The 26,713-nt window shown below is 64.0% G+C and overlaps 1 protein-coding gene across 9 annotated transcripts in view; it reads right to left on the bottom strand.

Annotated features, from left to right (window-relative positions):
* The window catches only part of MPP2 (MAGUK p55 scaffold protein 2), a 41,357-nt gene extending 14,877 nt beyond the window's left edge, over positions 1–26,480 (bottom strand). For 2 of the 9 annotated variants that reach the window (XM_075918406.2, XM_089773906.1), the window contains exons 1-6: positions 20,871–21,118; positions 19,191–19,280; positions 7,919–8,037; positions 5,651–5,803; positions 4,596–4,745; positions 2,732–2,959 (exon numbers count right to left, since the gene is read on the bottom strand). In XM_075918406.2, the coding sequence (XP_075774521.2) occupies positions 2,732–2,959; positions 4,596–4,745; positions 5,651–5,803; positions 7,919–8,037; positions 19,191–19,280; positions 20,871–21,057 (927 nt within the window). In that variant the 5' untranslated portion in view covers positions 21,058–21,118. Of the gene's footprint in view, positions 1–2,731; positions 2,960–4,595; positions 4,746–5,650; positions 5,804–7,918; positions 8,038–13,195; positions 14,309–19,190; positions 19,281–20,870; positions 21,119–26,169 lie in introns of those variants that run through there. The other 7 variants (XM_089773907.1, XM_089773908.1, XM_075918405.2 and 4 more) reach the window with 6 other exon arrangements.
* Between the last annotated feature and the right edge of the window lie 233 nt (positions 26,481–26,713).

Here is a 26,713-nt window from a genome sequence, read left to right as displayed (position 1 = left end):
ATTTGGGTGAGAAAAAGCCTTTTGCATTTAAGCTCATGTCACTTGCTAAGCTTAGACGTTAGATGGCGTTTTTATCTTTTTATTCTGATATGTAACGGATACTGACTATCGCGGGTCAGAACTTGTAATCACTCAAACCCTTCCCTTCCGCAGTTACCCGGCTCGTTTTACTGACTTATCGACACTGGCGCGATTGGATCGGCGTCTGTGCGGGACCATCACTTGGGCCAATCAGATCCGTGCATATTCTTTGCCTTTGACAAAATGACAGGCTTCGTGCCAGCTTGTTCTGCACTTGGAGCAGATGCACATTTCTGAGAATCTGTCATAGAATCACAGGATCCCAGGGCGGGCGGAGCCCTCAGGAGTCACTGAGTCCTGCCCCCTGCCCAAAGCAGGACCAACCCCAACGCAACCATCCCAGCCAGGGCTTCTGCAGCACGATTGGCACGCAGCTGGGCGGCTGCGCCGTACCCCGTAGCTGGGCACGACGTGCTAAGGGGCCAGGAACGCCGACTCGCCAGCCAAGCAGCGGGAAGGGCACTGCCGGTGGGAGGACAGGAGGGACGCTGCTCTGAGGCTGCCCAGATAGGCTATGTCTACACTACAGAGTTCTTCCACAAAACTCGCAGAGCGTCCACACCTCAACCACGTTTTTGCGCAAAAAAATGAAAGAGCGGAGGGGTTTTTGCACAATAGGAATTCCTTTCCACGAGGAATAACTCCTTTTTGCAGGTGCGTGTGGACGGGGAACGGGGCTTTTGGCACAAAGAGAGGCAATCGAAAAAAGCCCAAGTGTCCTGGTGGCCATTCTGTGAATAGCATCCGAGTTTCCTTTCGAGAGCGCGTCCAGCCAGTCTGCACGCGCTCTTGTGCAAAAGCGCAGGGCTGTTCCAATGGCTCTCGCAGGGTGGACGCTCTTGCGCAAAAGCGCAGGGCTGTTGCAATGGCTCTCGCAGGGTGGACGCTCTTGCGCAAAAGCGCAGGGCTGTTCCAATGGCTTTGGCAGGGTGGACGCGCTCTTGCGCAAGAGCGCAGGGCTGTTCCAATGGCTTTGGCAGGGTGGACGCGCTCTTGCGCAAAAGCGCAGGGCTGTTGCAATGGCTTTGGCAGGGTGGATGCTCTTGCGCAAGAGCGCAGGGCTGTTCCAATGGCTCTGGCAGGGTGGACGCGCTCTTGCGCAAAAGCGCAGGGCTGTTCCAATGGCTCTCGCAGGGTGGACGCTCTTGCGCAAAAGCGCAGGGCTGTTCCAATGGCTCTCGCAGGGTGGACGCTCTTGCGCAAAAGCGCAGGGCTGTTCCAATGGCTTTGGCAGGGTGGACGCGCTCTTGCGCAAAAGCGCAGGGCTGTTGCAATGGCTTTGGCAGGGTGGATGCTCTTGCGCAAGAGCGCAGGGCTGTTCCAATGGCTTTGGCAGGGTGGACGCGCTCTTGCGCAAAAGCGCAGGGCTGTTGCAATGGCTTTGGCAGGGTGGACGCGCTCTTGCGCAAAAGCGCAGGGCTGTTGCAATGGCTTTGGCAGGGTGGATGCTCTTGCGCAAGAGCGCAGGGCTGTTGCAATGGCTTTGGCAGGGTGGACGCGCTCTTGCGCAAGAGCGCAGGGCTGTTGCAATGGCTTTGGCAGGGTGGACGCGCTCTTGCGCAAAAGCGCAGGGCTGTTGCAATGGCTTTGGCAGGGTGGACGCGCTCTTGCGCAAAAGCGCAGGGCTGTTGCAATGGCTTTGGCAGGGTGGACGCGCTCTTGTGCAAGAGCGCAGGGCTGTTCCAATGGCTTTGGCAGGGTGGATGCTCTTGCGCAAGAGCGCAGGGCTGTTGCAATGGCTTTGTCAGGGTGGATGCTCTTGCGCAAGAGCGCAGGGCTGTTCCAATGGCTTTGGCAGGGTGGATGCTCTTGCGCAAAAGCGCAGGGCTGTTCCAATGGCTTTGGCAGGGTGGACGCGCTCTTGCGCAAGAGCGCAGGGCTGTTCCAATGGCTCTCGCAGGGTGGATGCTCTTGCGCAAGAGTGCAGGGCTGTTCCAATGGCTCTCGCAGGGTGGATGCTCTTGCGCAAGAGCGCAGGGCTGTTCCAATGGCTCTCGCAGGGTGGATGCTCTTGCGCAAGAGCGCAGGGCTGTTCCAATGGCTCTCGCAGGGTGGATGCTCTTGCGCAAGAGCGCAGGGCTGTTGCAATGGCTTTGGCAGGGTGGACGCGCTCTTGCGCAAAAGCGCAGGGCTGTTGCAATGGCTTTGGCAGGGTGGACGCGCTCTTGCGCAAGAGCGCAGGGCTGTTCCAATGGCTTTGGCAGGGTGGACGCGCTCTTGCGCAAGAGCGCAGGGCTGTTGCAATGGCTTTGGCAGGGTGGACGCGCTCTTGCGCAAAAGCGCAGGGCTGTTGCAATGGCTTTGGCAGGGTGGACGCGCTCTTGCGCAAGAGCGCAGGGCTGTTCCAATGGCTTTGGCAGGGTGGACGCGCTCTTGCACAAAAGCGCAGGGCTGTTCCAATGGCTCTCGCAGGGTGGATGCTCTTGCGCAAGAGCGCAGGGCTGTTCCAATGGCTCTCGCAGGGTGGACGCGCTCTTGCGCAAGAGCGCAGGGCTGTTCCAATGGCTCTCGCAGGGTGGATGCTCTTGCGCAAGAGCGCAGGGCTGTTCCAATGGCTTTGGCAGGGTGGACGCAAGACGTTTTTGCGGAAGATCTCTGCAGCCCAGCGCCCTGGGGAATGCCGCGGCCCCGTGAGCCGAGCGGGCCCTACCTGCCGGGGGGGGTGGGGCTCCTGGTAGCTGGGCAGGATCTTGAGGCCCACGCTGCCGGTGGCGTTCTTCAGCATCTCCTGCAGCACCTTGGGGTCGTTGCCCACCTCCTGGCCGTTCACCTCCTTGATGACGTCGCCCACGTGCAGCAGGCCCTGCTGGTCGATCATGCCGCCGTGCAGGATGCGGGCCACCACCAGCTCGCCCCGCTCCACCCGGAACGTCACGCCCTGCGGGGGGGAGGGGCATGGAGCTCAGCGCTCAGTCCTGCGCCAGCCGGGCCCCGGGGCCACCCCCGGCCGACTCTGCCTGACAGGAGGGGGGGAGGCGGAGTGGAGCCATGGGGGCGGATGAGCCCAGCCAGCGGTTACCTCCTGGCCGGACAAGGCTGGGCAGTAGGGGGCTGCCCCCCGGCCTGGCTTAGTGAGGACTGTGTGTGATGGCAGAGCCTCTGGGAAGGGCCCCCAGCATATCCCAGAGTGGCGGTGTGGGGAACCCCTGCTGGGAACGTGCCGCATTCGCTCACCCCCCCCCCACACACACACACTACCCCCAGAGTCCCCCCTCACCCATCTGCCCCCGCATGTCACAGCCCCCCCACACATCCTCACCCCCCCATGTCCTCACACCTCCTCCCCCCACAGCCCCATCCCCACACATCCCCACCCTCCTGTCTCCTCCCCCATCCCCATCCCCACACATCCCCACCCTCCTGTCTCCTCCCCCATCCCTATCCCCACACATCCCCATCCTCCTGTCTCCTCCCCACACATCCCCACCCTCCTGTCTCCTCCCCCATCCCTATCCCCACACATCCCCACCCTCCTGTATCCTCCCCACACATCCCCATCCCCACACATCCCCACCCTCCTGTCTCCTCCCCCCATCCCTATCCCCACACATCCCCATCCTCCTGTATCCTCCCCACACATCCCCATCCCCACACATCCCCATCCTCCTGTATCCTCCCCACACATCCCCATCCCCACACATCCCCATCCTCCTGTATCCTCCCCCCATCCCCATCCCCACACATCCCCATCCTCCTGTCTCCTCCCCCCATCCCTATCCCCACACATCCCCATCCTCCTGTCTCCTCCCCCCATCCCCATCCCCACACATCCCCATCCTCCTGTCTCCTCCCCACACATCCCCATCCCCACACATCCCCATCCTCCTGTCTCCTCCCCACACATCCCCATCCCCACACATCCCCATCCTCCTGTCTCCTCCCCACACATCCCCATCCCCACACATCCCCATCCTCCTGTCTCCTCCCCACACATCCCCATCCTCCTGTCTCCTCCCCACACATCCCCATCCCCACACATCCCCATCCTCCTGTCTCCACCCCACACATCCCCATCCCCACACATCCTCACCCTCCTGTCTCCTCCCCCCACACCTCTAGCCCCACACATCCCCTCCCTCACATCTCTGCCCAATACATCTCCTCCCCTCACCTACATAGCTTCCTAAAGCCTCTGGCCCCCCAGAGCCCCATCCCCATACTCCCATCTTCCAAACTCCTCCCCTCACAGAGCACCCCCGCCTCCTCCCCCCCACACCCCGTAGCCTGCCCAGTCCCGACCCCTCCCTGCAGTGATGCAGAGCGCTGGCCCCTCACCCAGCCTGCCACAGAGTGATTAATAGAGCGGCACTGATGCCCTGCCGGAGGGGGAGGGGAGGCCAGGGTGGCTCTGGGGGGGGGCTGCCGAAGGACCCCCAAGCGGGCTCCCCAGCCTGCTGCGCAGACGGAGCTGGGGGCGAAGGGGCCAGGCCCATCCTGGAGAGCTGGGAATGCCCAGGACGCCCTTGCCATGGGGGGTGCCCCCTGCCCGGCCGCTGCCCCCGCCCCCGGCTCACCAGGTGCTCCCCGGCGGTCTTGCGGATCCCCACCATGCGCACGGCGTCCGGCGGCACCGGCTGGTTGTTGAACATGGGATCCAGGAGGGGGCTGGGCGGAGGCGTCTCGTAGCTCTTGGAGGCCACCGAGTCGTGGGTTTCCAGCAGAGACTGAGAGCCCACAGGAGGGATGTTAGCAGGAGAGAAGGGGCTTTCCGCCAGCAAACAGGAACCAGACCGGCACTCCCGGCTCCATCCCAGCCGGGCTCGAGCTGACGAGGCCTCACCGGCTCCCGGCAGGGGCTGCAGAGCTCACAGAGCTGTTCCCTCCCCAGACTCCCTGGGTGCCCGGGGGCCTGGTGTCTGAAGCCCAGACCGGGAGCCCCCAGGGGCTGGTTCTGGGGAGCCATTTGCCCAACGGACCCCTGAACCCAGGAGCGCGTCCCGTCGCCCTACCCCCTCCTGGGCAAAGTGACATCGTCCACACTGCGGCAGGAGCCAGCTAGAGCCCCCTCTTCCTGGCAAACGCACAAGACCCTGGCCAGCCCCCCTCCCTGCCCCCCAGACCCCCCACCACACGCACACGGCTACGGGCACGACCCTGGCCAGCCCCCTCCCTGCCCCCCAGACCTCCCACCACACGCACACGGCTACGGGCACGACCCTGGCCAGCCCCCTCCCTGCCCCCCAGACCTCCCACCACACGCACATGGCTACGGGCATGACCCTGGCCAGCCCCTCTCCCTGCCCCCCAGGCCCTCCACCACACGCACACGGCTATGGGCACGACCCTGGCCAGCCCCCTCCCTGCCCCCCAAACTCCCCACCATATGCACACGGCTACGGGCACGACCCTGGCCAGCCCCCCGCCTGACCCCCAAACCCACCACCACACGCACACGGCTACAGGCACGACCCTGGCCAGCCCCCTCCCTGCCCCCCAGACCCCCCACCACACGCACACGGCTACGGGCACGACCCTGGCCAGCCCCCCGCCTGACCCCAGGCTCCAGCCAGAGCCACGTGGACACAGTCGGAGGGACGAGCTCACCCGCCCCCCGTGCCCCGGGCAGCACCTGGAAGTGGGGCTCCTGCAGGATGCAGGCCAGCTCGGCGGCCGTGCTGTTGCTCCCGGCGATGTGGGTGATGTCCCGCAGGATCTCCTGCACCAGCTCCACGTTGTTGTCCCTCACGGCCTCCAGCCTGGTCTCCTCCAGCCGCTCGTGAGCCTGTGGCAGGGGATTAGAAACACAAACAAACCCCGTTAACCCGCCTCTGCCTGGGCCCCCGGCTGCAGAGCCCTGCCCCTGCCCTGCCCTCCCGAGCCCTGCCCTGCCCTGCTCTGCCAAGCCCCCTGCCGCACTGAGCCCTGGGCAGAGAGGAAAAGACGGGAGGGGGCTTGTGATGCTGAACCAGCCCTGCCCCTGCCCTGCAACACAAACATCCCATCCCGTGGGGCTCAATACTCCAGCCTCTGCCCCCAGGCACCAGCAGGGTGGCAGGGGATGGGCACACACACACACGCACACCACGCGCGCACACAGTGCATTGATACGCACGCATGCACACCGCGCTGGTACGCACACACAGTGCATTGGTATGTATGCACGCACACCGCGCTGGTACGCACACACAGTGGGTTGGTATGCACGCACGCACACATAGCGCTGGTACACATACACATGCACACACAGCACTGGTACGCACTCGCATGCACACACAGCGCTGGTACACACACACACACACAGAGCGCATTGGTACATATGCACACGCACACAGCGCTGGTACGCACACAGTGCTGCTACACATACACATACACACAGCACTGGTACGCACACGCACACACATAGCGCTGGTGCACACGCACACAGCGCTGGTACGCACTCGCACGCACAGAGGAGCCAACATACAGGCGGGCACATGCACACCTCCAGCCACTAACCCTCTTAGGGTGCTTGTGCGCTGCACCATAGGTCGAAATGAGATACACAATTTTGAGCTACGCAAATTGTGTATCTCATTTCAATGTGACTTTGAAATAGCTTATTTCGTCATATGGCGCCATCTACATAGCGCTCTTTTCGAAATGAATCGCCATTCTGAAATGGCCTCACTCCTTGTGGAGGGAGGGTTACAGGGACCTCGGACCAGCGAGCAGAAAAGACGCGGACTAGCTCTTCGGGACGCCGGGGCGCTGCAGTGCGGCCGTAGCCATGGGGAGCAGAAATCACCCTCCGCTGAATGCCACAAGCCCCCATTGCACTCCTCACCCAGCCCAGCAAGCTAACAGCTTTCGCCTCCTTAGGTTGGTGCCAGTGACGGGGGCTGGCAGGGTGGGAGGCTGCTGCTAGGGCACCCAAGGGAGCAATGCACACGAGGGTTCTAAAAATAATTGTGTCACACCCAGACTTACGCCCACACACTGGAACCAACATACGGGCGAGCGAATAAACACACAGGCTGCAGCCGGCATGCAGGAAGGCACACACACACACACGCGCGCAGTCCTGGGAACCAGCGCGGGAGCTACCCTACGGGCTGGTACACATCTGCGTGGGCACACACTAGGACTACAGACACAGGCATGTGCACACACACACACACAAGGGCCAACGCACAGCTAGGCACAAGTGCACATCCACTCACCAATGTAGCTAGCATGCACCAAAGTGTAACTAATGCGCGCACACACACAAGTTCATTGGTGCACACGCAGACAACCTGAAAAGCACAACCTGTGACATACAAACACATTCATACACACTCCACAACCAGCCATACAAACAGCCCACCGTTCATTCAGACCCTTCGCAAAAGGGCACAAAATGATCTGCCAGTGACATTCACAATCACGGAATCCAGCACTTCTCCCATACAGACTCCACACACACACCACACATACCTGCGCTGCCTCCAACAGTAACTACACACACCTGCACCTGCTCCCAGAGCCTCCTGCCAGTTACACCCACGTCACACCTCCCTGCGTTCCCAGGCTGACACTCCTCACCAGCGCACACACCCAGGTCCTGTCCCCGGCTCAGAGCGGGGCGCTTTGTGTGCACTCTGCAGCAGGATGCAATGGGCCGGAGGGGAGGGGGCGCAGTCGGGAAGCGCTGACCCTCTCTACAGGCACAGGCTGGGCCCGTCAGACAGCCCGGCCTGGCAGCAGCCCCCCAACCCACTCGCGGCCCAGGCAGGGAACGCCAGGGACCACGTGGCAGCAGAGCCCAGCCCAAGGCACCTGAGGCAGGAAGAAGGGGGCAGGGAGGCTGCATTTCATCCGGAATAGCAGGTTCACACTCGGCCATCGCCGCTTCCCCGGCCACCCCATGCGACTGTACCTTAGCCAAGGATCTTACTATTGGACTCTCCATGATGCCTCGGAGGAAGATGAGGTCCAGGTCGGCCGCCCCAGTGGAGTTGGGCAGGTCGCTCAGGTTGTCCAGGACCTGCTGCATGGCTGGGGGGAGGAGGAAGAGAAGAGGGCAGGTGAAAGCCAGAGCAGCCCAGAGCAAGGAAGAGATGGAGGGGAGAGAAGGAAGAGCTAGGAGGCGGAAGTCAGGCACAGCCAGGAGGTAAGGTCTATGCCCTCGAGAACACAGCGGCCAGGCTGAGTCAGACCCAAGGTCCAGCTCACCCAGCAGCCACTGCCAGGCCCAGAGGGAGTGAACGGAACAGGGAACCGAGTCCCATTTCCAGCCCCTGGCAAACAGCCCAGCCCAGCCCAGCCCAGCTCTGTAGTGTGGCCGGGCAATTAAAGAACAGCAGAGGCCTTCGCATACGGCCTGTCTGCCTGGCCGCAGGCCCCAGTGGCTGTAAGCAGCCCTCGGACAGGACCTGCCATACCCTGACCCGATCCCATCACGTAACCCCACTGTCTGCTCTCCCCAACCCTAACCCAGCCCCCCGTGGGATGGCTCCTCCCCACCCCCCAGCCTCTCCCAGAGGGATCCAGGGCTCCCGCCATCCTGCGCCACGGCCGCCTTGAGACGACTCAGTCACACAGCTGCCCACCGAGCTGCTCAGGACTCTGGCACACAAACCGGGACACGGGGAGGTCTCGGTGACAGCCCCTCCGCGGGTCCCAGCCCTTCGGAGACAAGCTTCGGCCAGAGGGGTGCACAGTTTCACGGCTCTGCCCTAGATCAGCTGGTGCGACCGCTGCCCAGCACAGGCCACGGCAGGCGCCCAGCGCCCATGGGGGAGTCCCACTTTAGGCAGATGAAGCAGCCTGAGCTCCAGGCTGAGGCCGGGAGGGGCTGCGGGGCCACCAGTGGCCGAGCCCCCTGCAGCGGCAGGGAACCGCCCAGGTGAGAGATGCCCAGAGGACCCCAGCAAGTGACCCCCGGCCCATGCAGAAATGGCCTTTCTGAATCCGCAAGGCCCGAGATCCCTGGGAGGAAGGCAGCTTCAGAAGGGGGCTGCTCCCACACAAGCTCATGACCCCTCGACACGGCCAGTTAGTCTCTAAGGTGCTGCAGAGCCATTCGCGGGTTCTGAAGATTTTTCCGTTCCCAGCTAACACAGCGACCCCGAGACGAATTACACAGGGTGGTACAGCCCTAGCTCCCTCGCCGGGCACTCGGGAGGCCACCCGGAGAGATTCCAATGCCGCCCAGCTGATTAGACCGGCGCCCACAGCTAGCTTGTGTGTTTCTACTGGTGGTGCACATCCGCACATGCCTCGGTGCACAGACAATTTAATCCGCACATGGAACGAAAAAAAATGAGAGGGAACACTGGATACGTGAGAGCTGAGGGGGTGAGAATCCCATTAGAGCCTGGGGTGAGCTAGGAAATCCAGGGTTCAGCCAGATCCCCCTCAGGGACTGGAGGCGGGTGTCATGGGAGAAATCCTGGATTTGGAGAGCTCTGTGGAATTGGGGGGGCCTGTAGAGCCACAGCCCAGACCAAGCAGCTCATTGGAACCCCTCCCCGTCACGTGCCCAAAACACAAACAGGCCACGGAGGCAGCGAGCGACGCACGTCTGTCCCCGAATGCCCCATCCACCCAGCTCATTAATAAGTGAAACGATGCAGAGATTTGGCTCCCAGCCACTGAGCGCAGCAGCAGCGTGTAGCTGGGGGGCAGCCAGGCTGGTGGGGAGAGGCCGGAGGCTGTTTACTGCTCTGTGCTGCCCTCCTTCCAGGCGACGGCGCTCAGAGGATCAGACCCTTTAGGGTCCTGCTGGGGACCTGGAGGAGGTGGCCAAGTCAGGGCTTTGCAGGGCTGCGGGCAGGCGGCTGCCACAGGCTGTGCCCATGCCCAGGAGATGAGGTGGCAGGAAAAGGGGGGAGGGCACAAACAGCCAAGGGAGCGGGGGAAGGGGCTGACTTGCACGAGGAGGGGGACTCAGAGCAGCACGTGACTACTCCCTACGTGGCTGGCTGCATTCATCGCCTCAAAGTGCCTTTCCCAACCCCACTCTGCTTAGCAGAGGCTGGGGCAAGCAGACGGCTGTGAACAGAGGCAGCATTATCCAGTGGGTAGAGCACTGGACTAGGATCCTGGAAACCTGAACACTATTCACAGCTACAGGGCTGGGCGACTTTGGGCAAGTCACGCTCCGAGGCCATGCCTCAGTTTCCCTTGTGTCTCTTTACCATGAGGGGTTTGCAGATCATCCCCCATCTCAGTTGCTATGGTAACATGAATAACCATATGGAGGTTTTATGGAGACGAGGGTGAGGAAAACATCTGTGTCATGCCAATGGGGTAGGGGACACGCCCAGTGTCGGGGATGGACCGTGCAGTTGTGAGACTGCACATGTGCACATATGTGCAAGCACACATGCATGGATCATGTGCCTCTCCTTGGGTTTGTACAGCACCTAACACCAATAGGGTGCTGCTGCATGGCAGGGCTGCATGATGCCAATGGGTGGACGTATGCACAGGAGGGCACACGCGTGTTGCTGCATGTGCTCACGTGTCTGAGCCTGGGCGGGGATGTGCCTAGCCAAGCGCCCAGGTATCCGTGTGCAGGCGTCTGAACGTACAGGCCAGAGTGTGACCATCGAGACGTGGAGCGGCTCTGCCCCCGCCCATGCACGCGAGTGATAAGTGCGAGCGCGTGACAAGGTGTCACGACAGAGCTGGGGAGAATCGCGAGCACGGCCGCAGCGTGGGCCAATGGGTGCCCCGGCCAAACGCCGAGCTGAGCTTCAATGGCAGGGAGAAGCAAGACCCTCCCCGGCCCGACGGTGCCTTCACCCGCCTGGCTCACTAGGCCAGAGCAGCTCTCAAACAAGCACCTTCAATCGGGGGTCACCAAGCGGCTAAGGAGCCAAACGCTCCGGGCTGCCAGCCCCCCAGGAGGGCCGGTCACAGCTGGGCACAGTGAAGCCGAGTCCCGCCAGCGTGGGTGTGGCTTGTGCTGCCGGCGTGGGCCCTGAGGGGGGATGGGAACTGCCATTAACAAGTTACCTGGTGAAACGCTGCGGGTGACGGGTTAACCCCGGGGCAGCCCCCACCCCCTCACAGGGCCACACAGCAGCCCCAGCCGGTTCCCAATTGCAGGGTGGCTCCTGAGAGCCACGCAGGGCCGCGACCGCCAAGCCCAGCCCCACGGCAGGGGCGACTAGGAGAGGGATGGAGAAGGCCAGAGACAACGCCCCAGCGCAGGGTCTGCGCCGACATGGCCTCCACCGGGCCACTCGGGGAGCAAAGCTGTTCAGTCGGGGCCAGGGCGTAGCCACAGGTGGGCCCCCAATTTGCATCCAGGCCCCCTCCGCAGCCCTCCCGGTACCCCAGCGCTTGCCCTGCTCTGCGCTCGTCAGGGCACGGGGGGCACCGAAGCTAATCCCCCACCTGGCACTGCAGCTGGGGAGCCAGGTGGGGGCACCGGGGCTGGGGCTTAACCCCGCCCCCATCACTGTCCACCCACCCATGCGGGCCCTCCCGGCTGCACCACCGAGCGGGCTGGCCAGGCAGTGCCGCTGGCGAGTTAGACGTTGACTTCTCCATAGCAGCTGCCTGGCGTCCGTCTAACTCTGTAGTGTCCACCAGTGGCTCCCAACTGGGAGTTCGGGGCTGCAAGCAGGTTTCTAAACAAAACAGAGAGCAGGGCGGGTGCTGGATCTGCTGGGGCCCAAGGCAAAAGGCTGGATATTAGGGATGAAAAATCCCCATTAACTGGTTAACCGGTAAACAATATGTTAACAGATTAACCAGTTGAAGGGGGACAGGCGGGGGGACCATTCCAGTTGGGCTGGGCTGGAGCACCCTCTGCCTGTGATGGGCGGGGAGTTGCTCCAGTCCCTCCCAATTAACCAGAACATCCATTAAGCACGAGGCTTCCTGGTTAACCATTCAGATCCCTACTGGGGTCACCTGATCAAATGTAAAGGCAGCAGATTGAAAACAAACAAAATGAAGTATTTTGTCACACGATCAACCTGTGGAACTCCCTGCCAGAGGATGTGGTGAAGGCCAAAACCTACAACTAGGTTAAGAAAATAATTAGATATGCTCATGAAGGAAAGGTTCACCGACGGCTATTAGCCAAGGCAGTCCGCAACACTACCTCATGTTCTGGGTGTTCCTAAATCGCCAAATGCCAGAAGCGTGGATTGGATCACACGGCCCTATTCCTGGGCGTGACAGCCCCTTGGTCTGAGCCAATGTGGCCATTCTTACATACTCCGCTACCGCTGTCCTGCGGACCCCGCTACACACAGCTCTGCCATCGCCCCTCGGTCCCACCCACAGCCCCACGCTTGGCCAGTCCCGACCCCCACCCCGCCTCTGCGGACACCTGCAGTCCCGAGCCATCTAGGGACCTCACCTGCCTTGACCTGGGCAGCACCTCCTGCCATTCCCCTGCTGACCCCTCGGATGCCCCACCTCCGCCCCCGCCCCCGCCCCCGCCCCCAGGCAGCTGCTCCCAGCCCGGCATCTGCCCATTCGCAAACCACTGGCGGAGCACACGGGGAATCGCCCCCCACCTGGGGCAGGCACATGCATGGGCTGGTGCTTCCTAGGTCGCAAGCAGCAGAGGCAAGTGCCTGTGGAGCAGGGCCCCCTCCCAGAGAAGCCCCTTTAGTCCAGTGGAGAGGAGAGAGGCAAGTCCTAGTGCAGGGTCTCTGCCTCACACTGACCCCCCTCCCAATACAAGGACCCTGGGGTAAGAGAGGCACAGGGAGACCCCAGAACTGTCCCCGTCCGCAGCGCCGCTACAAAGGGGGAGCAGCCGTGACGTGTCCTCCACCCCAGGGACGATGGGCACCAGCCCCCACCCCCTCCATCTGCCAAATTCCAGGCATCTGCCATCCCAGCCCGCAGCATCCTTCCTGCCCATTCCCCTTTTCTGGTGGGCAAGGGGCAGAGAGGAAATGGGGGGCAGCCGTGGTTCCCTTGGGGGACTGGACTGGCTCATGCACAGTGCCTTCCCCTCACCCATCTCGGGGCCCCTTTGCTGGGGGATTAGCCAGCTCACTTGCTCTGTCGCTGGCCTCCTGTTTTCAGGCCCCTACTCCTCCAGCATCTCACATGCAGCTCAGCTTGGACCACGGCCCCGGGAGGCAGCAGGGAAGGGGGGGTCAATCCCCCTCCCGATGCCAGAAGCAGCCCCCCCCCACGTACACACCCCCACCCCCATGCCACATCACATCCCTACCTTCCCTGCGGAGCTCAGACTCCTCCGAGGAGCCCAGCGAGATCCCCTCCAAGGAGACGCCGCTGGCGGGGCTGCTGCTCATGGCTGCGGTCAGGGATGCTCAGAGACAGGCTGCCGCACCGCTGCTCCGAGACGCGGGTCCCCGAGCCGGCTGCCACGGCGACCGGCTCCAGATCCCGCTGCCCTGACAGCTCGCCCGCCCAGGCGAAGGATGGGGCTGAGCTTTAACAATGGCAACGCGGCAGCAGGGAAGGGCGGAGGAGGTAGAAGCCTCTGGCTTGAGAGAAGACCAGGCATCTCCCAAAAATGCCAGCCAATCAGACGGCTCTGCTGGCACCAGCGTGACTGGCACAGGCAGCGCTGGCACCAGATGGCAAAGGTGGGCGAGAGCAGCCGCCTCGGGGGAAGTTATGACCCCACCAGCCCTGCTGCAGGAGGGACGATGCAAAGCCTGCCAGAGAATGGAGCTGTAGCCCGGGGGCAGGTGTGGTCCCGCTGGACTTACTAGTCGTCTAGAAACTGGACTCCTGGGTCCTACTGTCAGCTCTGCATATTACCTAGTGGTTAGAGCAGAGTCCCTTGGAAGCACGGCCTAGTGGTTACAGAGGGGGACTAGAAATATAGGCCCCTGGGCTCTATTGCCAGTTGTCTCCCAGTGGCTCCTGCAGGGAGCCTGGGAATAAGGGTGCCTGGGTTCTAGTCCTGGCTTTGCAAGTCACTTCCTCCCCAGTGCCTCAGTTTCCCAATGTATCAAATGGGGATCCGGTGAGAAGCAGCCCAATTCCAGCACGGACTGTTGGTAGCATCACTCCACAGCCCCATGCCCGGGGTTTTTCCAGTGAGCGCCCCTTCTGGGAGACAGACGCCCGCACCACAGCCAAGAGAGCGGAGATACGGGGTGCTCCCCCCAGCAGCGCACAGGAACGGGCTCACCCGGAAACAGCAAAGCCCCATGCCACCCGCAGCCGATGGAAGGACCGACTGGGACAAAGGACTCAAGGCCCAGAGGCTGAGGCGCAGGGTCCCAGGCTGGCAGCATCCCATGGAAAGTGCAGCAGGGAAAGGGTTAACTAGGGCACCAGGGAGCATGGAGCCTTTGGGAAACTAACTCCACCCCCACCCCCACGCACACTCCCTCTCAGTACACACACAGGGCACAGCGCGATGCAACACACACAGAGCTCTGATCACACTGACCCCCCCCCCATATGTACACCTGCATGGTCACACTGGCCCCCGTGCCTTCACACACACACACACACACACCTGATCACACTGACCCCCCCCCCCATATGTACACCTGCATGGTCACACTGGCCCCCGTGCCTTCACACACACACACACACACACACACCTGATCACACTGACCCCCCCCAGATGTACACCTGCATGGTCACACTGGCCCCCGTGCCTTCACACACACACACACACCTGATCACACTGACCCCCCCATATGTACACCTGCATGGTCACACTGGCCCCTGTGCCTTCACACACACACACACCTGATCACACTGACCCCCCCCAGATGTACACCTGCGTGGTCACACACACACACACACACACCTGATCACACTGACCCCCCCATATGTACACCTGCATGGTCACACTGGCCCCTGTGCCTTCACACACACACACACCTGATCACACTGACCCCCCCCCCATATGTACACCTGCATGGTCACACTGGCCCCCGTGCCTTCACACACACACACACACACACACACACACACACACACACCTGATCACACTGACCACCGCAGCTCCACATGGTGCCCAAACACAGACACACACACACAGGCCATCACAAGGCCTCCGCAGCTCCACACCCCTGCCTCCCAGGGCCCCTGTGCCCAGCTCAGCCTAAGCCCTGCCCAATCAGCCTGCAGACCGGGCTCTGCTCCGCCTGCCCCTTCCTAGTGGGGCAGGGGGCAAGCCAGGTGCCCCGCCCTGATTTATTAACCCTTTCCTGCCAGCAGGGGCATAAGGGCAGGGAGAGAAGAGGGGCTGGTGCAGCCTATTAACACTGCCTGCCCACTGCAGCCCCCCCCCCCCAGCCCCGAGTCCCTCCCCAGGGACGGGGCACTGATGCCTTAACCCAGGGCTCTCCAGCCTCTGGAAGCACCAGATCACTTTTTGAATGTAAGCGTGATCCAGGATCCACCTCCACCCAAATCCCCTGGCCCCGCCTCCTCCCCGAGGCCCCGCCCCTGCTCACCCCGTCCTCCCTCCCTTCCAGCAGGCAGGGGCCACGGGTTGGGCTCAGGGATTTGCCCTGTGAGAGGGCTCTGAGTGGAGCCTGGGGGAGGGGCTTAGGGTGCAGGAGGGGTTCAGGACTGGGGCAGGGGTTCGGAGCCGGCTCCAGCTGGGCCCTGCTGCCCTCAGGGGGCTCCTGGGTGGGGGTGCAGGGGGGCTGAGGCAGGCTCCCCCCTGCCCCGGCCCTGCACCACTCCCTAGAGCAGCCAGCAAACCCCTGCATCCCAAGCCCTGTGCCGTCCCCCCCCCCCGTTGGGTGGATAGAACACAGGGTGGGGGCGCCCCCTTGGGTCCCTGCACAGGGCAGGAGCTGAGCAGCACTGGGGGGGGCAGCTGAAGTGCTGGCGCTTGGCCAGACCCGACAGGATCCCAGATCCCCAGCAGATCCCGCTCGACTGTTGGCCGCTGCCTTAACCCCTTTAAGACAGGCATTGGCAACGGCTCCAGCGCTCCCCCGTTGCCATGGCAGCGGGAGGGATTACTGTTAAGCCAGGATGGAATAAAACATTTAAAGGGACAGCGGGGGGAGGAGGGAGAATGACACTTCCCCCCCCCCATCCGGAGCCTCTTCAGCCCAAAATCCCCCACTCTCCCTCGCAGCCCCATCCCCATCCCCTCCCTACCCCACCCAGCCTGGCCCCAATTATTCCTGCCCCCCTGCCAGGCCCCCTTCCCACCCACCACCCCCTATCTGATCCCTCTGACCCCATCCTCCCCACTCCAACCCTGGGGCACAGAGGCCCAGAGACACCAAGTGACAGGCATCTGGTAGAGGAGGGCTCCCCGAAGCCCCGGGGCTGGGCCTGACTTCCAGACTGTTCTGCCTTGTTTTATAGCGGCCCCGAAACCCCCCTCCAGCCCTCTGTGCTTCTCCAGCTGTTTCACCCCAAGCAACCCTGTGTGCACAACACAGCTACCGCGATGCGGCCAGCGCTGGGGTGGAACCCAGCTCCTGGTGGTCAGCTCCGCCAGCAGCAGCACGCTGGGGGCAGATGGAGTCGTCTGCAGTCTGAGGGCCCAGGGAACACCCCACGCTTTGCAAAGCGAACACAGGCCCTGTCCCTGGAGGAGCACAAGTGGCCAGGAGCTCAGATGTGGGTCTTAGGGGGAGCAGCAGCCTCTTGGCCAGACACCCACCCTGCTCCCAGCACCAGGCTCGGGTACCAGAATCCGTACAAAGGCACAGGGCCCCTAACAAAGCTCCCTGGGGGTCAGCGATGACTCTGACGAGAGAGTGCCCCCTCCCGACCCCCTACCACAGTACCTGCCGGATCCGAGTCAGGGCTCTCATTCAAATACTGCCCTGGTTCCACCCTCCACCCCCACCCTCCCGCTCAGGCACCCCCATTCCCACCCCGGCTCAGGCGCGCAGCCATGCGCTCGCACCACCACCGCCCCGGCTCAGGCGCGCAGCCGTGCGCTCGCACCACCACCGCCCCGGCTCAGGCACGCAGCCGTGCGCTCGCACCACCACCGCCCCGGCTCAGGCGCGCAGCCGTGCGCTCGCGCCACCACCGCCCCGGCTCAGGCGCGCAGCCGTGCGCTCGCGCCACCACCGCCCCGGCTCAGGCGCGCAGCCGTGCGCTCGCACCACCACCGCCCCGGCTCAGGCGCGCAGCCGTGCGCTCGCAAGCGTGTGCCCACCTGTTCCCCAAGCCACATGTCCAGGCCATGGGCCAGGTGCCATTGACTAGCTTAGAGCCCAGCCCCAGGACTCCTGCCCGCCCTGCAGTGTCATCCCCAGCTACAAAGAAGAGGTTTAATTACATGGTAAACAGCTTGGAGGTGGGCAGGTAGGAGCAGAAGCTTTGCACACACGCGCACACACACGCACACATGATCATTGTGCACACATGCACACACGCACGCACACACACTGTGCACACACTCACACTGTGCACACACGCACACACTGTGCACACACGCACACACTGTGCACACACACGCACACACACGCGTGCACGCCCCTTTGCATTTCCCAGGCAGCAGGCCTGCGAGGGAGAAGACGCCACCCAGAGCCAGGGGTGCAGCCAGTCCGGAAGGGGAGACTGTTCCCATTCCCACATTCCAGGGCACAGCGTGTGTGGCGGCCTGTGGGGGGGGGGGGAGAGAGCCCTGGGCTTTTTGGAGAATCAGGCGCCGGATTGGACTGTGGGGCAGCCCCACATGCACATCCTCCCTCCAACTGCCCATCCCCCGGTCCCTTGTTACTCACCCCAAGCCTTTCCCCACTCCCCATCTCGTTGCCCCTCCCTTGGGCCCCTTCTGCCCCCCGCCCGGGCGGTAACACTCTCCAGCCCGGGAGATGGCTCTGTACCGCACAGCCCAGAACCTCGTTAATTTCTGCAAGCTAATGAGCTGCGTTGCCATAGACACCAGAGAGCAGGCCCTGCTGTCGGTCAGTACCAGCCTCCTAGGGAGCGGGTGGAGGGGAGTGATCTTTGCCTGCCCAGATGACAGGGAAGCCAGGGCCCCTACAGATCCAGCCTCCATCTCTCAGCCAAAACCTGCCAGCTCCTGCCAGCCGCATCCCCCTACCCCTTTAAGGGGAGGCAGCGGGGCTCAGGGCCCCTCACCCCCTACCGCGGACGCGTTCCTGACCCAGCCCTCCAGCCCATCCACGTCACCTCATGGGGGAGCATTCAGCACGGCCGGGCACCCTGCCCACACTCCAAGCCAGGGCGCCCCCGTCTGAATGGCCCAACCCCACCGCTCCCAGTGCGGAAGTCAGGTCGTTAGTTTCCCGCGGCCTCTCACTGCCTCAGCATCCCTGGGGGATTATCCTCCTAGCCCCTTCCACAAGGGGAGCGGAGACAGAGCTGGCCAGGACTCTGAAAGGTTCGCCAGTCGCTGTTAGGCACCGACAGTCCTTTACAAATCTGGCCCTACGTGACTAGCCCAAGGCCACGCAGAGTCTGTAGCAGAGACACAAGGCTCCTGTCTCTCAGGTCAGAGCGCTAACCACTGAGCCCTCCTCGTACTTGGGCTCTTGTCCCCTCCGTTCCCCACCAGCTACTCCTCCGGGGCAAGGAGCAAACGAGCTCTCAGGCGCAAGGCCAGCCCCATCCAACGGGCTTACAAAGCTCCGGGGGTCCTTTCCCATCTCCCCGCTCATTAGCCATGCGCCCGCCAAGCCAGCCAGCCAGTCCAAGGGACAAGGCGGTGAAAGACCAAGGGAACTGGTGCTCTGTTACGGGGCAATCTCACAGCTCTGCCTCCTTCTAGCACCGTGGTGTCCAGCACGCCAGCCACTAGCCACATGTGGCTATTTGGCCAGTTGAGTGTGGCTAGTTCGCTATAGCAGTTGCCACTATAGTGGCTACTGCTTCAAAACTGGATGGACACCACAGTTCTAGGAGGAGGGGTAGCTCAGTAGCCTGCTAAACCCAGGATTGTGAGTTCAATCCTTGCAGAGGCCACTTGGGGCAAAAGTTTGTCAGGGATGGTACTTGGTCCTGCTGTGAAGGCAGGGAACTGGACTCCATGACCTTTCAAGGTCCCTTCCAGCTCTAGGAGACAGGCAATCTCCATTGATTTAGGCCATAGGGACGGGATTGGTCAAACCAGCTGATTCTCACATCCAAGAGCTCCTCTGAGTGCAAACTTGGCAGCCTGGACAGTCTCCAGTGGGCAGCTACCCAAGAGGCATGGGCACAGACTGAGGGTGCCTTGTGCCCCCAAAGCCATGCAGAGGATGGGTGACATTTCCCAATTCCAGCCCGGACGGGGCATTTCTTACCCAAGTCGGAGCTGGTGGCAGCCACAGGCATCTTGGCAGCTGGGGAGTCAGCTGGTGAGGGCTCCTCTGAACCAGCACACACACAGGGATCTGCAAAGAGAGGAAAGGCTGAAAGTCAGACACTCAGAGGGGCAGGGGAGGGCGCAGAGCTGGCCAGGGGGGACACAGGACACCAAGGAAAAATTTTAGCAAGGGACTCTTCCCCATAAAGTCAGGGAGCCTGTAGCCCAGGGTGCAGGCAGTCTAACTCTGACGGTGCCCCTGCTGGGGGCATGCAGGTCCTGGCCCATCAGGGCCCAGGGAGGAACGCCATCCTACCGCCGGAGGAGAGGGAGGGAGAGAGAAAGAGATGGCCCGTAGGGACCAGCTGCCCATGTTCAGAGCCACACTCAGCCCTTCCCCCTGGGGACCTCGGCGCATCATCTCCATGCGCAGGAGGCCGGGAGAGGCTGATGGAACTGGGCTTTGTGCTCAGGAGGGAGGGATGTTTGCAGCGTGAGTCTGGAGCAGGAGCAGCGGGGCGCTCCCACCACCACACCCGCCCCCTCACGCCTACGCCGTCCTCTACAGCGCCCCCTGCTGGGAGCGCCTGGGACTGCAGTGCTTGGGAGCACCCTGCACCCACAGCCAGCTCCCCAGCACCATGCCCCCCCCACCCACACAGCGCCCCCTACTGGGAGAGCCTGGGACTGGAGTGCTTGGGAGCACCTTGCACCCACAGCCAGCTCCCCAGCACCATGCCCCCCCCACACACAGCACCCCCTACTGGGAGAGCCTGGGACTGGAGTGCTTGGGAGCACCCTGCACCCACAGCCAGCTCTCCAACACCATACCCCCCCCCACACACACACAGCACCCCCTACTGGGAGAGCCTGGGACTACAGTGCTTGGGAGCACCCTGCACCCACAGCCAGCTCTCCAGCACCATGCCCCCCCCACACACACACAGCACCCCCTACTGGGAGAGCCTGGGACTGCAGTGCTTGGGAGCACCTTGCACCCACAGCCAGCTCCCCAGCACCATGCCCCCCCCACACACACACACAGCACCCCCTACTGGGAGAGCCTGGGACTGCAGTGCTTGGGAGCACCTTGCACCCACAGCCAGCTCCCCAGCACCATGCCCCCCCACACACACACAGCACCCCCTACTGAGAGAGCCTGGGACTGGAGTGCTTGGGAGCACCCTGCACCCACAGCCAGCTCCCCAGCACCATGCCCCCCCCCCCACACACACACAGCACCCCCTACTGAGAGAGCCTGGGACTGGAGTGCTTGGGAGCACCTTGCACACACAGCCAGCTCCCCGGCACCATGCCCCCCCACACACACAGAGCACACACACAGCACCCCCTGCTGGGAGAGCCTGGGACTACAGTGCTTGGGAGCACCCTGCACCCACAGCCAGCTCTCCAGCATCATCCCCCCCCCCCCCACAGTGCTCCCTGCTGGGAGAGGACAGGAACTTTATCTGTAGTTGTTTCCCTGTAATCCTGCAGGGGGGGGGGAGTGGAATTACTACTGGAATGGCATTAACCCCTGCAGTGCTGGAGGGAGCACATGCCCTGAAAGGCCCACAGCCGTGCCGGCCTCCTGGGACTGGAGAACTCAAGAGGGCACCAAAGAATCCAGTTGGCTCAGGACCCTGGAGCAGGCAGCCCTAGATGAGGCCTCGCCTACCCAGCGCCCCCTCATGGCAGCGAAGAGCTGGGGCCCATCGCCCATGTCCCGCCAGGCAGCCGGACACAGACCCTGTGATGCTCTCGCCTCTCCCCGAACCCGGGCCCCACGCCAGCAGCTGCAGAAGGGACAGTTGGCACCCAGTAGCTGCCGGGCCCCGGAGCCAGGAGCCATCCCAGGCCTGCATCCTCTCAGGCCTCACTGCTCAGAGGAAACTGGGCCTCCGACAAGCTGCCAGTAGGAAGGGGATGCTAATTCCCTGGTTGCCATGGCAACACTGGAGCGGGAGAACAATAAGGAAGCAGTGGGAGCCCCCGCCTCTCCCCCCAGCCCACAGCAGCTGTCAGGGATCTGAGCTGGTGGGGGAGCAGAGGGGAGGCAGATCCGGATGGGAGGCAGCGAGGCGGCCAGTGGGCCCTTCCACCAGCCCAGGACCTATCAGGGATGTACATTTTGATCTAAACAGCTAACCGGTTCGACAACCAGTTAAACGATAACTGGCGGGGTCAGGGCAACTGGGGTGGGGGTCTTATTGGATCCGGGTCTGGGACGGCTGCAGCAGGGGCTGCTCTGACCCCACAGGCTGGAGGCTACTCCAGCCCCACTGCTGCCAGCGTCCTGCCAGCCAGGCCGCTATGGGCAGAGGCTGCTCCCATGGGCCAGGCCCACCAGTTAACCAGTTACCCCCCTAAGGATGCTGGTAAGACACGTGGTTACCGGCTCACGAGTTAACCATTTAACCGGTATCCCGAGCGTCTATAGCGCTATGAGATGCTGCAGGGCATCCCCAGCTCTGCCCCTGCTAGAGAGGCCCGTAGGTGGCCCAAAATAGCCGGAGCCAAGTGTGAACCGGCCAACCCGCTTCCCTTCCACCCAGGGGCAAAGCAGGCCCACCCAACCCGCCCCTGCTGCTGCGGGGGGTTCTGAAAAGGCTGGTTTGCCCGGCCTTGGCGCCCCTGTGTGCTGGGGGCAGGCCTCCAGGTACAGCAGGCCCCTGCACTGATGGTCTGTGAACTCCTCAGAGCAGAGACCCAGCATCCATTTCTGACCTGATGCAGCGACAGGCCCCCAGATCAGCTTCCCCCCCCAGCCCCTGGCTTCGAAAGGCCCCAGGGCTGACGTAACCCCTCCCCAAAGCCACATGGGCGCCACGTTCCCAAGGGAAGCAGGCTGCTTGCATGTCCCCAGCCAGCCTCTCTGCTGGGGTCCGGCTGTCAGGCCCTACACCCCTCCAGCCAGCCTGCCCCCACTCTTGGGAATCTAATGGGCTGCACGTGAAATGAACACGCCTGGTCTCAGCTTAGCAGCTGCCGGAGCATCGGTTTCATTCCTTTGGGGCCAAGCAACAATGAGTCACATGGGGTGGGGGGAACTTGCCTTTCCCTGCTCCATGCGGCAGGAGTTAACCTCACCGGCCCATTCCCAAATCCAGACACCTGAGCTCTGGGCAGGTGCCTTGGGAATGTTCCCTGGAAGCGCATGGGTCTCCCCCAAGGAACTCAGTGGAGTGAATGGGGCAGAAGCCGGTGTCAGGCAGAAGGCCATGCTGAGCCGGTGGCGCTGTGCCCGTGCCAATCTGGACTCGGCCACCTCTCTGCCCAGCCACCTCTCTGCTGGGCCCAGCAGCCCTAACAGTGCAAACCGGGCTGCCCTCTGTGGGGTGATCCTGACTCCGAGGGCAGCGTGAGCGGAGGACGGGGGATGCTCCCATGGGGAGAGGTGAGATGTAGCTGAAGGGTCCGTTTGAGCCATTCACTGCTAGAGACAGAGCAGCCATCAGGCGGCTGCCCCTCTATCTTGGTTGGAACTTGGGGGAGGGTCCCATGTGGCTCCATCCCTGGCTGTGAGGGGCGCAGCCGGGAGAATCCCGAGGGATTAGCAGGGAATCTCCAGACCCTGTTGGGACCGGGTGTCGCACACTCCAAGCCAGGCCTGGGAAGGAAGGCTAGGACAGCCTGATCAGAGGACGTTCGCCTGCCCCCAGCGAAGGCTGCCGGGGCTGCTTGATTGCAGAACGGTGTCTCACAGCCCCAGCCCAAGACCTGGCACAGACACCACCCGCAAGGAGGCCTGAGTAGCTGCGAAGGTTCCTGGATCTGGTTGAGCCCAGAGGCCGACAGCCCTGGGGTGGGGATGGGCCCATGTAGCCCCATCCTACCGCCCTAGGATGTGCCGCCTGCCCCCAGCTGTGGCTGGGCGGACACCTGCCACGCTCAGTCCCCCGCAGCGAGGATCCTGGTACGAGCCCTGCTGGGCAGATCCTGGAGCTCCGTTGTGAGCCCTGGTGCGCTCAGCCGGCTGCCAGCGTGACATGTGGCAGAGTGCCGGGTGCCCGGCTTCTGAGTTTCGAGGTGAGGCGTGAACCCGCCTGCAGCGGATCCCCATTCCCGGGGGAAGCGCTTTGACACAAAGCAGCCCCCTCCTCCGCGCCACAGCAGCGTGCCCCCGCGCCAGCCCCTGCAGGGGACGCGGACGTGGCACCACCGTGTGCAGAGCAGAGGGCGGGGGGGAAGACCCAGCACACACGGCCTCTAGCAACAGCTCATGGAGCAGGAGACAGTAACACGGCCGGGGGAGTTCTAGTTCTAGCAGGTCACCTCCTGTTCCCTGGCTCCACCGGTGAGCCCGCAGGTCAGGACTCCCTGCCAGGCCCCAGGAAGATGTGCGCCCCAAGGGGTGAACCAGGGAAGGGGAGCCAGGACTCCTGGGCCCCCAGCACCACTCTGCCATTGACACGTGTCCTCCGTTTCTAGCATTGTTTCTCTCCTTGGTCACCAATTCGCACTGGCCAGCCGCTGCCTTCACAAGTCCCCTTTGACCAGGACTGACAGTCTGACTCCACGGTGGTCTCCTCTGCCCACCCCCAGGCATTCCCCCGCCAACTCTGATCCAAGCAGCACCCGGTGGCGACAGAGGGACCCTGTCTCCAAGCTCAGTGCTCTCTGATCCGGCACCAGAGTCTGGGGAGAACCCGCCATTCTCGGGACACTAAGTCCCTGCCACGCCACGCCGAGATCCTGTGCACGGGGTGAATGACAGTCCGGTCTGGCAGCTCTCTGCTACCCGCCTCTCATCGTGTCCCTTTTCTTTCATCCCTTCCCCCCCCACACACACACCCTTCTGCCCCTACCAGAGTGCAGGGGGCAGAGGGTTCTCCCTGGCAGGTGCTCAGCAGTGGTCCCAGGATACCAGAGCCAAGGTGGGCGAGGGAACCTCTCCTCTGGGCCAGCTTGGGTTGGTGGAAAGCGACACAGAACCCTTCTGCCGGGCAGACGTACAGCGAGAGAAACAAAGCGGCCGATTGAGCCGGGCCCAGATGGGCAGCCGGGCTGAATCCCGCCATTCTTCAGCAGCGGCGCTAGGCAGTGAGTGTCTGTGTGTAAACGTGTCATGCTTGGGGAGGGCGACCCGCATGAGCTCATCCCTAAAAACACGGCCCCTCCTCCCATCTGCCCGCGCCCGGGGACTTGCCCTCTCCTGGCACATTCCCAATCCCCAGCGCCCGCGCCTGGCAGCTGCCGCTTCGCTCCACGGGACTGGACCATGATGTGAGACCCACCAAGCCCCCGGCTCCAGCATGGGGGGGCAAACGAGACCTATTAGACCAGCCCCGTCCCATTCAGAAAGCGCCTGGGTTCAGTCTTACGTAACAACGTGTTGCTCTTCGCCATGCCGGAGGCGCAGACCCGGGAGCCCAAAGGAGCATCCTGAACTGGGGAGGGATCAGCTCGGAAGTGAAGCACCAGCCAAGGGCACAGAGGGAAGAGGAGCCATTTAGACCCCTCCCCCCAAAAAACCCAACAAATGACAGCGAGGAGGCCCTTGGGGGCAGGAATTCTGCAGCCCAAAGCCCGAGACAGGGCTCAACTCCTGCCAGGGCTAAGCCCCAGGCCCAAGCCCCAGGCCCTCCGGGCTGGGCAGTTCCCGGCCCCTCCGGGCTGGGCCGCTCCTGGCCCCGGGGCCCTCCGGGCTGGGCCGCTCCTGGCCCCGGGGCCCTCCGGGCTGGGCCGCTCCCGGCCCCTCCGGGCTGGGCCGCTCCGGGCCCCGGGGCCCTCCGGGCTGGGCCGTTCCCGGCCCCTCCGGGCTGGGCCGCTCCTGGCCCCGGGGCCCTCCGGGCTGGGCAGTTCCCGGCCCCTCCGGGCTGGGCCGCTCCTGGCCCCGGGGCCCTCCGGGCTGGGCAGTTCCTGGCCCCTCCGGGCTGGGCCGCTCCGGGCTGGGCAGTTCCCGGCCCCTCCGGGCTGGGCCGCTCCGGGCCCCGGGGCCCTCCGGGCTGGGCCGCTCCCGGCCCCGGGGCCCTCCGGGCTGGGCAGTTCCCGGCCCCCCAGGCTGGTCCGCTCCCGGCCCCGGGGCCCTCCGGGCTGGGCAGTTCCCGGCCCCCCAGACTGGTCCGCTCCCGGCCCCTCCGGGCTGAGCAGTTCCTGGCCCCGGGGCCCTCCGGGCTGGGCCGCTCCCGGCCCCCCAGGCTGGTCTGCTCCTGGCCCCGGGGCCCTCCAGGCTGGGCAGTTCCCGGCCCCTCCGGGCTGGGCCGCTCCTGGCCCCGGGGCCCTCCGGGCTGGGCCGCTCCTGGCCCCGGGGCCCTCCGGGCTGGGCAGTTCCCGGCCCCTCCGGGCTGGGCCGCTCCTGGCCCCGGGGCCCTCCGGGCTGGGCAGTTCCTGGCCCCTCCGGGCTGGGCCACTCCGGGCTGGGCAGTTCCCGGCCCCTCCGGGCTGGGCCGCTCCCGGCCCCCCAGGCTGGTCTGCTCCTGGCCCCGGGGCCCTCCAGGCTGGGCAGTTCCCGGCCCCTCCGGGCTGAGCAGTTCCTGGCCCCGGGGCCCTCCGGGCTGGTCCGCTCCCGGCCCCTCCGGGCTGGTCCGCTCCCGGCCCCCCAGGCTGGTCCGCTCCCGGCCCCTCCGGGCTGAGCAGTTCCTGGCCCCGGGGCCCTCCGGGCTGGGCAGTTCCCGGCCCCCCAGGCTGGTCCGCTCCCGGCCCCTCCGGGCTGGTCCGCTCCCGGCCCCCCAGGCTCCTCTGGTCTGGGCAGCTCGTGGGCCGGGCCCCTTTTGCTGCAGCGGTTCTGAGTGTAAAACCTGGGCGTGACGCGGCCGCTCCCGGCAGGGAAGGAAGCCCGGGGCAGCGGACCGGGGCGGGGAAGGGGCGCAGCCCGGGCGGCCGGAGGGAGGCGGCAGGTTCCAAACTGAGCAGTCCAAGGGGCTCCCCGCAGCTGGGGGGGGGTCGATCCAGCTGCGGGGCTGCGCAGACGGAGGCGCAAGCGGCGCGTTACTGCTGCGGGCGGCCGGCCGGCCGGCGGGGGGAGGGGCTCTTACCTGCCCGCGCTTGGCGCAAGCCCCCTGCGCTCTCGGTGCGCGGCGGGTCGCGCTGCTCCGGCTGCGCTCGCTGGCCAAGCCCCGCGCTGCCTCCGGGGCTCTTAAAGCAGCAACGCCCCTGGGGAGGGGCTGGCTGGGCCCCACCCGCGGCGCAGGCAGCCCCCTGGGCCTCCGCTTACACCCGGGTTTGCGCGGGGGCGGCCCGGGCTGTGCCACCAGCGTGGGAATGACCGGCCCTGCCCCCTCCCCTCGGCGCCGGTCTGGGCCCTCCCAGCGCGTGCGACTGGAGTGGAGCTTGGGGGCTCACGTCCGGGCCCTGCACCTCTGGCCCATCCCTGGCCGTGTCTGTCCGTATCCCCGGGATGGAGACTCCGCCCCCGCAGCGTATCCCCGTGTTTCACCCCCGGACAGGCGGGAGTTTTTCCTGAAGTCCAGCCTGACCCTCCCTGGCTGCAGCCAAGCCCCTCGCTGCTTGTCCTGCCCTCAGAGGCCAGCAGGACACGTTGTCTCCCTCCTCCCTGTGACACCTTGGAGGGACCTGGAT

The sequence above is a fragment of the Pelodiscus sinensis genome, chromosome 29 (genome assembly GCF_052426305.1).
Source record: "Pelodiscus sinensis isolate ZL-2025 chromosome 29, ASM5242630v1, whole genome shotgun sequence".
Classification (NCBI taxonomy): domain Eukaryota; kingdom Metazoa; phylum Chordata; order Testudines; family Trionychidae; genus Pelodiscus; species Pelodiscus sinensis.
Note: the sequence above shows the minus strand (reverse complement) of the source record. Positions and strands in the feature narration are given on the sequence as shown.